At 43.8% G+C, this 14,135-nt stretch overlaps 1 protein-coding gene across 6 annotated transcripts in view; it reads left to right on the top strand.

The window, feature by feature from the left end:
- The window catches only part of Rabgap1 (RAB GTPase activating protein 1), a 140,534-nt gene extending 127,442 nt beyond the window's left edge, over nt 1-13,092 (top strand). For all 6 annotated transcript variants that reach the window (XM_048429201.3, XM_048429204.3, XM_048429205.3 and 3 more), the window contains 7 exons: nt 1,675-1,767; nt 2,165-2,275; nt 7,937-8,041; nt 8,622-8,705; nt 9,170-9,241; nt 10,329-10,526; nt 11,586-13,092. In XM_048429201.3, coding sequence (XP_048285158.1) covers nt 1,675-1,767; nt 2,165-2,275; nt 7,937-8,041; nt 8,622-8,705; nt 9,170-9,241; nt 10,329-10,526; nt 11,586-11,708 — 786 coding nt within the window. In that variant the 3' untranslated portion in view covers nt 11,709-13,092. The remainder of the gene's footprint in view (nt 1-1,674; nt 1,768-2,164; nt 2,276-7,936; nt 8,042-8,621; nt 8,706-9,169; nt 9,242-10,328; nt 10,527-11,585) is intronic.
- Nucleotides 13,093-14,135: the final 1,043 nt, after the last annotated feature.

Below are 14,135 nucleotides of genomic sequence, written 5' to 3' on the forward strand. Positions count from 1 at the left end.
TGCCCTCGCTTCTCTTTTGCCCAGACTGAGAAGAGCACTGGTAGAAGAGCATGCTGCCCATGAGCCTCAATTATTTTCTGACAGGATTTGTTTATAAATTTCCTGATCGCACAGATGTCTTATTTAGATGTGGTTTTTGTTTGTTTGTTTTGGTGAGTCACTTAGCAGCACAATAGAAGTTTACCCTCCATATTGGGTACCACAGAGATGTATAGTAGCACTATCCCTCTCCAGCCTGTGGTCTCCTTTAAGTGTTTAATGGGAATCTTTGTGGAGACTGTAGCCAGAGCCAGAGATTGCACCCTGACCACCAGCTCTAGGATAGCAATGCCAGATTCCAGAAGTACAGCTCTAGTAGAGGCACATTTGCTCATAGCCCATACAGAAGTCAGAGCAAGTGAGAGAGGATGCTCCAAGGTGCTTGAGCTGGATCAAAGCATGAGCAGAAAGAAATGCCAGCACTACTGCCAGCATGCTGCAGGCGTGTACCTGCTTACCACTGCTGCTTGAATCTCTTCATCTGTAGTTCCCTGGACCTGTGGGCCAGGAGCAGATTGGAAAATGAGTAATTTAATGCTGATAATTGAAGCTTTGAGAACAAAGAAGCACTAGGCTTATAGTCATTTTCTAAGCTGAACATGTCTGCTTTATCATGCTATCTGTAATAGCTCATACTTTAAAATGTATGTAGTTATATATATGTATGTATAATTTATATAATGTATATGTAATTTTAAAAGCACAAGAGAATGGCTGAGCTTGGTAGCATATGCCTTTAATTCCAGCACTAGGGAGGCAGAAGTAAGTAAATCTCTGGATTCAAAGCCAGTCTGGTCTACATAGCAAGTTCCAGACAGCCAGGGCTGTTATACAGAAAAATTTAAAAAACAACAACAAACAAATTCCCACAGAGAATAAGTTAGCTTTTTAGAAGGAATTGAACAAAGGAGAGCTAATTCCTGAAGTTCACTTACTTAGGATTGAAGGAAGAGAAGTGCCTGCCAGTTCACAAAGATGGAATATGAAAATCTAGGGGAGAAGGAAGACTCAGGGAAAGTGAGAAAGAAGCATGGTGGCTTCGGGAACATCCTTTGTCTAGAGTAGTGAGGATCAAGGTTTAGCCTGTGGCTTACAGTAAGAAAGGACAAGGTGGAACAGTGAGATCTGCTTCAAAGGGCAGAGAGAAATGTACCTGTTGGAGGCAGCACAGAGGGAACCAGTATAGTGGAAACAGGGCTTGGGAATTTTCAGAGTGTGGTGGGCTTGGGCTTTGAAAGGAATCCAGTGGCCAGGCTTTCAGACCAATTCCCTCTTAACATTGTTAATCATGAAACAGAACTTCTTGATCCCTCAGATGAGGAAATGGTTTGCCTGGAGAGGGAGGGTCTCGGTGTGAAGCATTTCTTGACACTGCTGGTATGTGCTACAGAAAATGGTGGCTTACTAGGATCAAACAGATCCCAGACTTAAGTAGGCAAAGCCATCTGTAAGGTGTTCCATAGAGCACTGTTAGTAATAACTTGGGGAGCCAAATGTTCCTGACAGAGTCTTGGGCTTATATTTTCATCCCAAAGTAGTAAATGCCATGTCCATAGTAATTGGGTTTGCCCAGGTCAGTGGCAGTAAGCACCACCATCATCAGGTTCTTCATCTGTGCTGTGACTTCCTTGGCAGATTAGTCAGAAGAAGCTGAAGAAGTTTGAAAAGGAGTACCACACCATGAGGGAGCAGCAGGCCCAACAGGAAGACCCCCTTGAGCGGTTTGAGGTTTGTTTTACAACCTTGACTTCACAGACTTGTACCCATAACTAGTTTTATCGAATCTTTCCAAAAAATTCAATTCTACTGTTTAAAGACTAGTTTTCAGATTGAGTTTGCAAATGACAAAATAATAGCTGTTCTGCTTCAAAGCAGCTGCCCAGGTTCCTTGTTCTTTCCTCACAGTCAGCCAGAGAGTGCTGCTTGACAAGGCCGCTTCAGTCAGTTATGTGTCTTTGTGGAGATAGGAAGTTAGAAATAGTTTATTTAGAAAATACCTGGATTGGTGGGTGGTGTGCGCCTTTATGGGATTTGGAGACTTGTTTTGAAGCTTGGCCCATGAAAAACTATCATTTCCATTTGATTTCTTTTTTATGTTCATAACTGACTTATTTCCCTCCTACAGCGGGAGAATAGGCGGCTGCAAGAAGCTAACATGAGGTTGGAACAGGAAAATGATGACTTGGCTCATGAGCTGGTCACTAGCAAGATTGCACTGCGGAAGGACCTGGATAATGTAAGTGTGATGGGTGTGAGGGGAAGGCTCACAGCAGGGATGCTGATTCTTCCCATGAAGTTCAGTGTTGACTTTCCTCCACTTTGCCGCTGCCCTGATATCCTCTGTACATTCTCAGTGCTCACAGAGCCTCCCTGTTTTCCCAAGGTTGTGAAGTGTTGTTGTTTTGGGATGGGGGATCTTACTAATTCTCATGGTATCAGTTAGCAGCATTCAGTTCTCATAGCTTCTTGGAGTCCACACTAAGACACACAGAGGTTTAGTCCCTCTTCCTTTTAGAGGCCTGCTCAGTGACACTGCTCATGGGAATTTAGTTCAATGCTGTCTACTGTCTACTGGCAGATAATTCCACTTTTGTTCATTTCTCTCATCCTGACAATGACTTTCTGCATTCTGTACCACAAGCTTCCCTTAGAAGAAGTAGTCTCATTCATTGCATAGGAATGGCAGACTTATTTGTGGTGCCCGCCTTTAATCCCAGCACTCGGGAGGCAGAGGAAGGCAGATCATTATGAGTTCGAGGCCAGCCTGGTCTACAAGAGCTAGTTCTAGGACAGGCTCCAAAGCTACAGAGAAACCCTGTCTCGAAAAACAAAAACCAAAAAAAAAAAAAAAAAAAAAAGTTTAAGATTTTGAGGGCCTGTGGTATTTATTACTGCTAGTTGATTCCACTATTGATACAAAACCAGTTTACAGATAAAAGAATGAGTATGGTTGTTTTCTATAAAAATTTATTTACAAAAATTGGAGGTAGATTGGATGTGGCCCCTGATTTTAAGTCCCTAGATTTAATTGCCCGGTACCCTGAGACGACTTCTTTGTTGGTTTGCTGAGATTATAGCAATAGACTTAGACCTTTCACACTCATATATAATTTCATCTGTAGAGAGAGTATGGACTTTAGAAAGTCTCTGATGTCCATCCACGTATACAAATGGTGTACATGTAGTATACTTCCTTAAAAACAAGCACTTTTATTAATTTCTCAGAGTTGATAAAATATTAAAGGAAAATATGGTAGTGGTTCTTTTTCATTTTCTTCAGAAATTGAAATTTTCAGACAGACCTGGGCTGTAATCACCTAGTTTGCTTTCTATGCATCTTGGACACGGAGGTCTGGGCAAGAGGAGTAATGGTTGTGGCACAGGACTACATAATGTCAGGACTACATAATTTTACATACTGCTCAAGAAAAAAATGCCGCAAAGAACATCAGGGTCAGAATCCTGACTTCTGTCAGACACCAAAAAGGGCTTCTTTCCCCAGCTGCAGTGAGAACAGTTCAAGGCCATTAGCTCCCCATGACCAGCACCTGGGCTCTCACTGCTGTTCTGCCACAGGCCTGCTTGTCGGGGTTAAGTCTACTTCCTGTCTAGAAACCTGCACGGCACTGTCACTGCTCAGGTGTTTCTGCCTGGAGACTAGAGGGAGCTGATGTAAATGGAGCAGAGCTGCAAAGATAACCTCACACTTCTCTCCCAGCTGTGGATGGTGCAGAAAGGAAGTGAAAATCAAAGCAGTATGGAAAGTATACAGCAGTGGCAGGTTGGCCAAAGTCTTAGGTGAGTTTCCGCTTGAGCTGTGACATATTCTACTCTACGAACCAGTGATAGCAGCCATTCAGTGGTCTATGGTAGAGTTTAGACTTACATTCTTTTGTTTTGTTTTTTGGGGTTTGTTTGTTTGTTGTTGTTGTTGTTTTTGTTTTGTTTTTGAGACAAGGTTTCTCGGTGTAGCCCTAACTGACCTGGAATTTACTCTATAGACCAGGCTAGCCTTAAATTTATACATCCACCTGCCATTGCCTCCCTGTTGCTGGGATTAAATGTGTGTGTGCCACTACCACCCCGTAACTGAACTTGGATTTTTGAGCCTGTCTCTAAGCTGTGTAAATCTTTTTTTAGATGTCTTTATCCTGGCACTGTAGTCAGAAAACCAGGCTACATTCCTGACACCAGAAGTAGAAACAATGAAAACTCTAGCAGTCTCTCCCATGGCGCCAGACACAGTTTATAGCATTTCACAGAGCTTTTGGTAATCTCTTAAGAACTTTGCTACCTCTTCCAGGAAGGAAGGGAGGGAGGTAGGGAGACTTTTTCTTTATTATGGAGCTCCTTAATAGATACAGAAACAGCCAAGGTTCTATGATCTGATGTCCTAACTATATCACAAGCTAAAGAAGATTAATGAGTCTGATCCGTAAGATGTAGCATTTCTCTAGACACTGTTCCAGGCACTCCATACACCATTTTTGTGAGCCTTCAAAACAGCCCAATATACAGGACCATGGTCCCCTTTCACTGACCACGAAATGGAAGTAATAAGTTTGACCATCTGCCTCTTTGTGCCATTTACAGCTGTGGAGAGATTTCTAGTCATTTAACTCTGGTAATCCCAGAAAGGTTTTCTCCTCTGTGCAAGTGGATGTTCCTCTGCCTTGAGACAGTATGGCATTAGAGCAAAAACCAACATAGGAGCTAGGTGCTGAGTCCAGCAGGTTACTAGACTTCCTGTACCACCTCAGACCCCTCTACAAACATCAGCTGACTCTGCATTCCTTGGTCTAATTGGCACTCCAGCTGTTCCATCCTTATGTCAGGACCACACTTCCTTGATTTCAGAAGCTTTCTAATGAATCTTAAAATGAAGTCATTGAAGTTGTCTGACTTTGTTTTTTTTTAAAGCTCACTTGGCTGCTTTAAATTCTTTGTAAAGTCACAGTCTGTTTTTCAGGTTCTAGAAATAGATGCCTGCTGGGATTTTAAGTCAGGTTTTGTGGAATCTGTCAATTTGTGGCAGGACTTGACATGTGAGCAGCAGCTGAGCCCCCAACCATGGCCTGTCAGCTTTGTATAAACATGCCTTCGGTTCCTCTCAGCACTGCTTTGCAGTTTCCAATTCACATGAGAGCCCCTGTTTCAGTATGTTACAAATAGTGGTGGGTTTGTTTGTTTTTCCATGACAGGGTTTTGCTGTCATAGAACTGACCCTGTAGACCAGGCTGGCCTCAAACTCAGAAATATGCTTGCCTCTGCCTCCCGAGTGCTGGGATTAAAGGTGTGCGCCACTGCGTGGCTGGTGATCTCTGGAAACACAAGTAATTGTGTGCCATACCTTGTCAAAATCTGATGAGTCTAGTCAGGGTTGGGGGTGGGGCATTTTTCACATACTATTGTATCTCAGAATGAAGACCATTTAACTTCATGTTCTTCTCTTTTCTTCTGCCTTCCATACTTGCTAAGGTCTTTGGAGCAGTACTAGGTATAGAGCATCATTTCGTGGTTAGTTTTGGGGGTAGTTTTGAGGAGCAGAGATACTTGTACTCTGTTCTACATTATAATGTATGATAAGTCCCAGTAGAGTTTCATCCTTGGTTTATAATAGTAAGAACTGAACCTGGGGCTTTACACCTGCCAGGCCAGCACTCTACCCTGAGCTGCAACTGAGCTCTTGTTCCTTGTTCTGAGACAAGGGCCTTACTAAACTGTCCAAGTGAGCCTTGAACTTGTAATCCAGTAAACTCGGATGTAAGGCTTACAACTTGGAAATTGTGAGCCACTAGCCTGGAATTCGGGTAGTTTCCATGCTTCTGTTTCCCAAAATGCTGGGATTAGAGGTGTATACTGCTTAGCTGGTCTTCATTTTTATGTTGTGCTTTAAGCACCTGGTCCTTGATGACCAAGCCTGTAGATCTGACTGCTGGTGTTTATGAATCTATAGCAGTGTTCCTTTTGCACCAATACTGGGTTGTGCCCACCCCACCCCACCTCATTATATTAGTAAGGGTGGTCTTTCCAAAAACCAGCTGTGTTTGTTTTGTTCTGTTTGTTTTATTCAAAATCTCTATTTTGTGGAGATTTAATCTGCACAGTTTCTACTATCTTAAGATTTTAAAATTTACTGCAAACCTTTTTAAAAATCATCATTTAAAATTGTGAAACTCTGGGTGAGGACTGTTTTTGTAAAAGTTAGCTATGCGCCCACTTTACTTCCAACTTACGGAATTTTATGTGGGGGGAGCATCTGTATGTATCTCCATTGTCCTTCCTTCTTTAAAGTCTGTGTGTGCTGCAGGGCAGTTATCTTTTTTGTCTTCTTTGTTATATCCAGACAGGAATAAGTTTTCTATCCTGCTTGCTTTTTTTCTCTTTTGCTGCATCCTTTGTTTAATTAGGTATTTTCTTGGTCTTCTATCACCTTATAGACCATTGTGACTTCTCCCACTGCTTCTGCACTTCAGCCACCCAGGACACTTAACCTTTCATTCATCCTCTGGCCTCTGACAGAGCCCCAGTGATAGGAGAATGTACATGATTTCTTCTTTCCTCCTATGGAACAGTTGTTTCCCAGATGTAGTCCAGTTTTCTGATTGCAGAGGAAGAGTCAGTGTGGTTCTGTTCACCCTTCATGACCTGAAGTAGAAGCTGGGATTTATATATATTATCCCCAGATGTTCTCATCTCAGCTGCTTATGTAAATAGAGTAACTGTAACAAGTGGGGCTCCATCAGAAGACTGGCTGGGGCAGTCAGCCTCAGCACACCTTCCCATCAACACAGTGCTGAGAGTCAGCTAGAGTGGTGGAATAGGTGCTGTGGAGAGTCCAACTCTGCCTTCTGGCTTGTGGGGGCTTAGGAGAAGATCCCCACCACCATCACCAACTACCTTGCCCCTATGAAAGCAAACCTGCAGCTAGATCAACTCTTCCCCTAACTGACCCATGCTTGGAGTCAGCGTCATTGAGTCACCTCCTCCATGGCAGTGATAATGGGTGCAGGAAAGAGTGACCCAACTATGCTCAAGAGTGTCAACAAGCTGTGTTCTTCTCCTTGTGGCCTGCTGTCTTCATTTTGTTGTGACTGCCTCTTGGGTTTGCAATAGAGGAGAAAGTAGTGTGTGATCTCAGAAAGGACACCACTCACCTCTATTTGTGCCAGCACAGTCTGTCTGCAGGTCATCAACAGTCAGCTGAGTGTGCTAGTGTCAGGCCTGTCTCAGTTCCCCATGGGAAGCCCAAGAGTGCAATCAACACTGTTTAATGTCAGAGAAGCCTGGAAAAGTTGTCTAGGAAGGGACAGAAAAGGCCATCCCTCGCTTCCTTGATTGCTGTCCAGCATGACAAATACTCTTCAGTTATCTGTGACAGGTCAGAGTCAGGGACCACAGGGATCTTTCCCTGAGATTCAGATCTCCACTCAACAGACATCTGTGTGTGCTAGCAAAGACTACGGTAGCACATGGCCATTTAAAATTACACAAAGTACCTGAAGAAAGCAGCCTTCTCTATTGAATAACTTTAGCAAGAACACATGCAAGACTATTTGGATGCACAAAAGAAATGAGAAAACTCTTTAAAATTTACAGCTACCGTTCCAGTGTTCCCTCTAAGCCTAGGCACTGGAGAGCCTGGACCTTAGAAAGGTTCTCCGTAACTTACTCATTCAAGTGTCAAGTCACCCAGCTGTGAGATTTGAGACAAGTCAAAAGCTCAGCCCCTGACCACTGCCCTGCACTATCACACACTTCAGGTAGTCTAGGTATGACCTTGGGCATACCATTCCTGTCTGGGTTTGCTTTCCTACTTTCTTAAAATGGGATCATACCCTTCCAAGTTCCAAGCTCTTAGTGAATGCATGGTGATGGCATCTCCTCAATGTTTCAGGCAGAGGAAAAAGCAGATGCACTGAATAAAGAGTTGCTGATGACCAAACAGAAGCTGATTGATGCAGAAGATGAGAAGAGGCGGTTAGAAGAGGAGTCTGCACAGGTGAGGGAATCCTACCCCAATCCCTGACACCTGAATTTTGCAAATACTGGTGGGTTCAGCTGGAACCACTCTCAGCACTGGAGAACCCGGACAGTGGGTCCTTGGATACCTACCTCTGTCATAGAATACACAAAGAGCTGAGGGTACCATGGGATCCAAAATGAAGTCCCACCCCCTCCCTCTGCACTCTTGCAGGTCCCTTCACAGCTGCTATCTCAGGCAGGACTGGCCAGGGTGAGCCTGTCTAAGCTCATTTTGTGTGATCTGCCCTCTAATCCTGGGCGTTTCCATCTGTGTCTTTTTTCCTGCACTGTCCCTTGAACAGTGCTGAACTGACTTCAGCAGAAGCCCTGTTGGAACTGACCACCAGCATTTTCTGAAGTGTTACTTTTCTCCCTCTATTGTCTTTAAGTACAGAGGATTAGTGTTGCACTGAGAGGAGGAGGAAGGAGATGGGTGTGGGGGGAACTAAGCCCAGTCAGAGGTAGGTGAAGCACTATTTGGAAGGCCCAGCACTATGCAAATGATAACCAAGCTTCCTTTTTCACTTAAAACATTAACTTTTGTTTAATGTGTGCAGTTAAAGGAAATGTGCCGCCGGGAACTTGACAAGGCAGAATCAGAGATTAAAAAAAACAGCTCTATCATTGGTGACTATAAGCAGGTGAGTTTCTTTACCCCAAGACCTGGGCTGTGCACATGGTAAGGAAACTGCACTCTGGCCTCAGTGCAGCAGCACACTGGCTTCAAGTCCCTCTTCTTAACCTCAGTCTTATGTGTAAACTAAGCAAGCTGATCCCCAGCTGGGAATATTGTTGAGTTAGGCAGTAGGTAGGCATGCTTGGCAAATGCTAGCATATAGGGGTACATGAATGTTTCAGGTGATGAGTGGATCTAAATGTTAACATATCACCCCTCCAAGGCTGGTATAATTTCACAATCACAGAACCATACTGAACACTTCCCTTCTATACCACGGATCTCAAAGGGGCCTATAGAGAACCTTGTAGGCCAGTTCCCACTTCACCTGTGCACTCACAGCATATTCCAGGTGTTGATAGAATTTATCCAAAGTCCAACTTATGTAGGTGATATTGAACAAATGTCTGTGGTTTTATGTTTCTTTAGATTTGTTCTCAATTGAGTGAAAGACTGGAGAAGCAGCAGACAGCCAATAAAGTAGAAATTGAGAAAATTCGGGTAAGACTTCTTAACTAAAGAGATTTCATACCCTCCAGTTCATACTATGGCCTGTCCTTAACACATAGGTCCAAGTGCGTCAGACTGAGCAATCCAGATAAACTGCCTTTCACAGGCTTAAGCTCGGTACTCAACAGCTTCCATGTCTGTTTCCTCTGGAAGGATTGAGAATGAGACCAAATGTGCTCTGGCTTTTAGATCTCATACTTGGGTGCCTATGGTGAAGATCACTAGGAAAGCTGCATCAAGTATTGCTTGAGGTGGGGGTTCTTGCTGCCTGCAGACTCTGGATGAGTTAAAAACCCCCTCACACCACAGTTCCAGCCTTTCTTAGTCTTAGTTTATAAAATTGCATTCATCCCAAATTATGCTTTCTTTAAACATTTACATCTCTAAATTCAAGGTATGGTTTTGTTTTGGTTTTGGTGGTATAATATAATTTTTTCCCAGTGGCATCCTTTTTTGGTGAAATGCAAGGTATTTGTGATTGTTTAACATTCCTTGTTATTTTTTATTATTTTAAGAGTACTTTTTATATTTTTAATAATTACAGTTTTTTATTTTTATTATTATGGGGTAGATAAGTGTATTTGAGCACAGGGGCCTATGGAGGGCCCTAGAGCTAGAACTGCAAGAGGTTGTAAGTCGCCTGATATAGTGCCAAAATCAAACTCAAGTCCCCTTGGAAGAGCATCGCATGCTCTTAACTACGAGCCATTTCTCCAGCATCTATATCCAGTTTTGTGCCCTACTTCTCTATACTAGTATTAGTATTTACCCATTCTCCTATATTATCAAGGCTCCCCTGAACAAGCACAGACCACCATATCCTACCATTCCCAGTTGGATAGTATCTCTTTATGCCCAGTTAGTGAAGGTCCTTGTATGTGAGCCTTTCTTCTCTTACCCCAGAACTCCACACAGTCTACATTGGGTCTGGAACACCAACCAGATAGTCTTTGAAGTAGGTTTCTGACAGTTTCCCAAGGTAAATGGACTTTTCTGATACTCACAAGAAACACTGAGGCACAAAGTACTTGACAGGGTGCTGTCTTTTGGGTCTTTTCACTTTCCGTGTTCACTCCAGCAAAAGGTAGATGACTGTGACCGCTGCCGAGACTTCTTTAGTAAAGAAGGAAGAGTGAAGGGTACCAGCTCAGCCAAGGGGGTTTCAGATGAAGACACGGATGAAGAAAAAGAGACACTCAAGAACCAGCTGCGGGAGATGGAGCTGGAACTGGCCCAGACTAAACTACAGTTGGTAGAAGCCGAGTGCAAGATCCAGGTAACAGCAATTCATGAAGGTGCACACCCTCCATAGCAGTCCAGGTTCCTGATGTGTACTAGAGACCCCAGAAACGACTTGTGTGATTTGGTATGTCTTGTTCCCCACCACCACTTAAATTTGACCATAGCCCTTCTGGGGAGAACACAATCCTCTTTACCAGAGCATGCTTAACCATTTAGCCTGACTTAAGGATCTGGACTTTAAGAATTACCAAGAGAGCTTCAGTGTTTTTAGTGGGGCATAGAGGAACTGTTTAAAAACTGTATCTCCCCCATTCAGTCTGGGTTAGTAATCTCCCTACACCTAAGGCTCCTGGTGTCTCTACAGAAATGAAAGTCCTATTGTTTGTCGGGATATACTGAATATAAAAATTTTATATAAGATATATATGGGGGTGGGGTCTAAACAAATGCAAACCTTTTTGTCCAAACACTCATCTCTTAACTAGTTTTGTTACCTTGGGCATATTTCCTAATTTATATGAGCCTCCAGCCATCCTTATCACTAGGGCAGCATCAGTGGTTCAAGTCTAAAACTTCAGATCAGCTATACCATGTCAGAGGCCATTACTGGACATGTCCATTTTTGTCAGGTTCTGCCCTTGGTTTTGGGACAGTTTGTGGGACCGCCCCGGACAATCAAAAAAAAAAAAAATCACCAAGATAGTCTCTAAACTGTGGTCAGAGAGCAGACAGAGCAGCTGCAGAAGGACAAGAGCAATGAGCATTCTGGGCTGAGGTAACTGCTCAGACCACAACAACCTAAGGGAGAAGAGGCCTGCCTAGTGAGGAGTCTCAGGAAAGGGATGAAAACCAGGGTCCGGACTGTAAAGCATCTCAAATGCCATACTGAGTGGTTTGGATTTATAGGCGATTTAACTAGATGATGATGTGCCTAACAGTCAATCATGTGGTTGTAGTAACAGGCTAGGCAAGAAAAGGCTTTACTAGAAAAGCTTCCAGATCCGTAGGCACTGCAAACTTGCCTCAGAAGGATGAGTGAACAGAGCTCTTGGTTCAGCTCTGCAGAGGCTCACATTCTCTGTTATCTCTACAGGACTTGGAACACCACTTGGGCCTTGCCCTCAGTGAGGTGCAGGCAGCCAAGAAGACCTGGTTTAACCGCACACTGAACTCCATAAAGACAGCAACTGGAGTTCAAGGGAAAGAGACATGCTGAGACTAGCTGCTGCCTCCAGACACCTCCAGAAAACACACCACCTTTGGTTGCCTTCTTTGGCCAGATGTGTGATTCTGTGACATGTTCCAGGACCAGAATGTACCTAGCTCAAAGCTGTATAGCAAGTTGGTAGGTCAGTGGGCCAGGGCTCCTGCAGCAGGCTGCCAGCCCCACTGATGCTCTGGACATGCACCTGCCTGAGGGCCATCCAGGCCTCTGCCGTATACGAGCACCTCACCCAGTCAGAGTTGAAGCATCCTACAATGTGTTAGTTTTTTGTTTTGTTTTCTAAAAACTCTTTATTTAAAAAGACAAGAATACACACACACACTCTTTATCCTTTAGGTTAGGGGCAGGGGTTCAGTGCTGGCAGAAGTCCCCAGAGAGACGAGAAGCACTTTGTTTGAGTAGAAGAGCTTTGTAGTAATGGCTCAAGTCACCTAATTTTGTTAATCAGTATAGTGCACAGGTTTTGATTTGGTGTTATTCACATTTCTGAGCAATTCTATGCAACTCTCATAGTCCTGTCTTTTTTTTTTTTTAAGATGCCAAAACAACTTCAGAAGGCTGGCATGGGCCACACGACTGTGAGATTGAATCAATCATGTAGACAGCTCTTACTTTGTTTAATGTGTCCTGTGTACATATGTGTGTGTGTATGTATTAGCATAAATTATATATATATATACCTTTCCCAGTACCCTGCACTGACAGCCACTGCCATCTGTGGTTATGAGGCACTTCCTGTTCTTTCTGCCATTGTGAGAGCTGGCAAGAGCTCCTTCACCTCTAATGTTTGCACAAGTGGGGAAGACTGAGCTGTGTGTCCAGATACACAAGAGAGTATGCATACACTATATGGTCCTACTTCCTGGCCTGTCTTCCCCAGAGTGGCAGGTGTGGATCTCACTGGTCAGATGGGCTGCAGAGTCTCACTTCAAAAGCTATAAATTAGTGGTTTTAGCACTTTTAAAAAATTAAAAAAACAAAACCTTTTGACTTAATTTATGTGGTGATATGCTGACAAGTGGTCTCAGAGAGGTTCGTTCTTTCTGCCCGTGGAGGTGGCATGGCTTTGTATATAAGGACTCTTGAGTCATTTTCTCTTTCCCTGTTGGCTTTACTAATGCTTGATGAGAGATCTACAGTGGGGAGATAACAAGTGGCCAACCCTTCCCCATACCATCCCCCACCACTTCCAGTGTCTGTCTTGTTCAGTTACCACACCAGCTGTAAGCCCATCTAAAACTAGGTGTGTGAACATTGTGCTAGGGTAGTTTGTGCGTCAACTTTATGAACTGAAATATAAACCAGTAAAATTGTATTACTATCTCTTTTGTTCGTTTTAACAGCATATTCATTAAATATTTTGGTACAAACGGCATTGCTTTGTACAAAGCAGTTTTATGATTGCGTGTTCCTTTCCCATCCTCCAGCACCAGTCATGACCAGCATGTGCTGCCACATATGCACATCAGGCAAAGCTGAAATGTGTCAACCACATGTGGGAAGAACATAGAGGTACAGATTGTCATGTTTAAGAAAGAGATGGGTGCATGTGGCTCTCCCTGAGAAGTACAGTGCTGTGGTTGACGGGTGAGATAGTCCAGTGCTTAAAATCTATGGAAGGTTTTCCCAAGGAGAAGGCAGAATTATGTTTGGAAAGGCAGATCAGTTGGAGATGGGAGAAGCAACAGCAAAGTGGTACTGGGAGGGAAGGAACTCAAGAGTAGACTTAGCTCAAACACCTGGGTCCTGGGATACTTGTTTGGCCCTAGGCAAAGCAGTGGGAAGGGCAGGGATGTCTTTCCTGAGGTTTCTTACTCTCTGGCTGTTCCTTTTAACATCTCTACATCCTATGGATGCAGGTACCCAGGCCCTCTATTAACACTCTTTAATCCTCACTTCTGTAAATGTGAGTATTGCTTTTCTACCATGCCCCTCAACTCCCCGCTTGCCCAGACCTTCAGAACCACCATAAACTGTCTTATTGGCCCCTGCCTGGCTTGTCTACCTGCTAATCCTTGGGCCCAGCCTGGGATAGGCACTCTTAGAGAGGCCTGGACGGTGGCTCCAGAGCACAGTTGAGACCATATAGGGTGGAGGACATACTTCTGGGGTCCACATTTGCTGGCTAACTAGCTCCATACTTTTCCTGGCTCAAGGTTCCCATGTCCAGAAGTGTATCTTGGCAGAAACCTCCATCTTAAAGCTATACCATCTGAGAAAGGAACCCCCATACAGCAGTCAATCTTAGTATTTGAGACTAAAGTAACTCCAATAAGGATCCTGAATTGTCAAAATGCCTTACAGTTGTGGGACATATTGCTCTACCACTGAAGGTGTGCAAAGGAGACAAGAAGGTGGGGGACACAACTATGCAGGAACAGATAGGGATTTGCTGTGCAGAAGCAGAAAGACAATGTT

Source organism: Myodes glareolus, chromosome 21 (genome assembly GCF_982192425.1).
Source record: "Myodes glareolus chromosome 21, mMyoGla1.1, whole genome shotgun sequence".
In the NCBI taxonomy this organism is placed as follows: Eukaryota; Metazoa; Chordata; class Mammalia; order Rodentia; family Cricetidae; genus Myodes; species Myodes glareolus.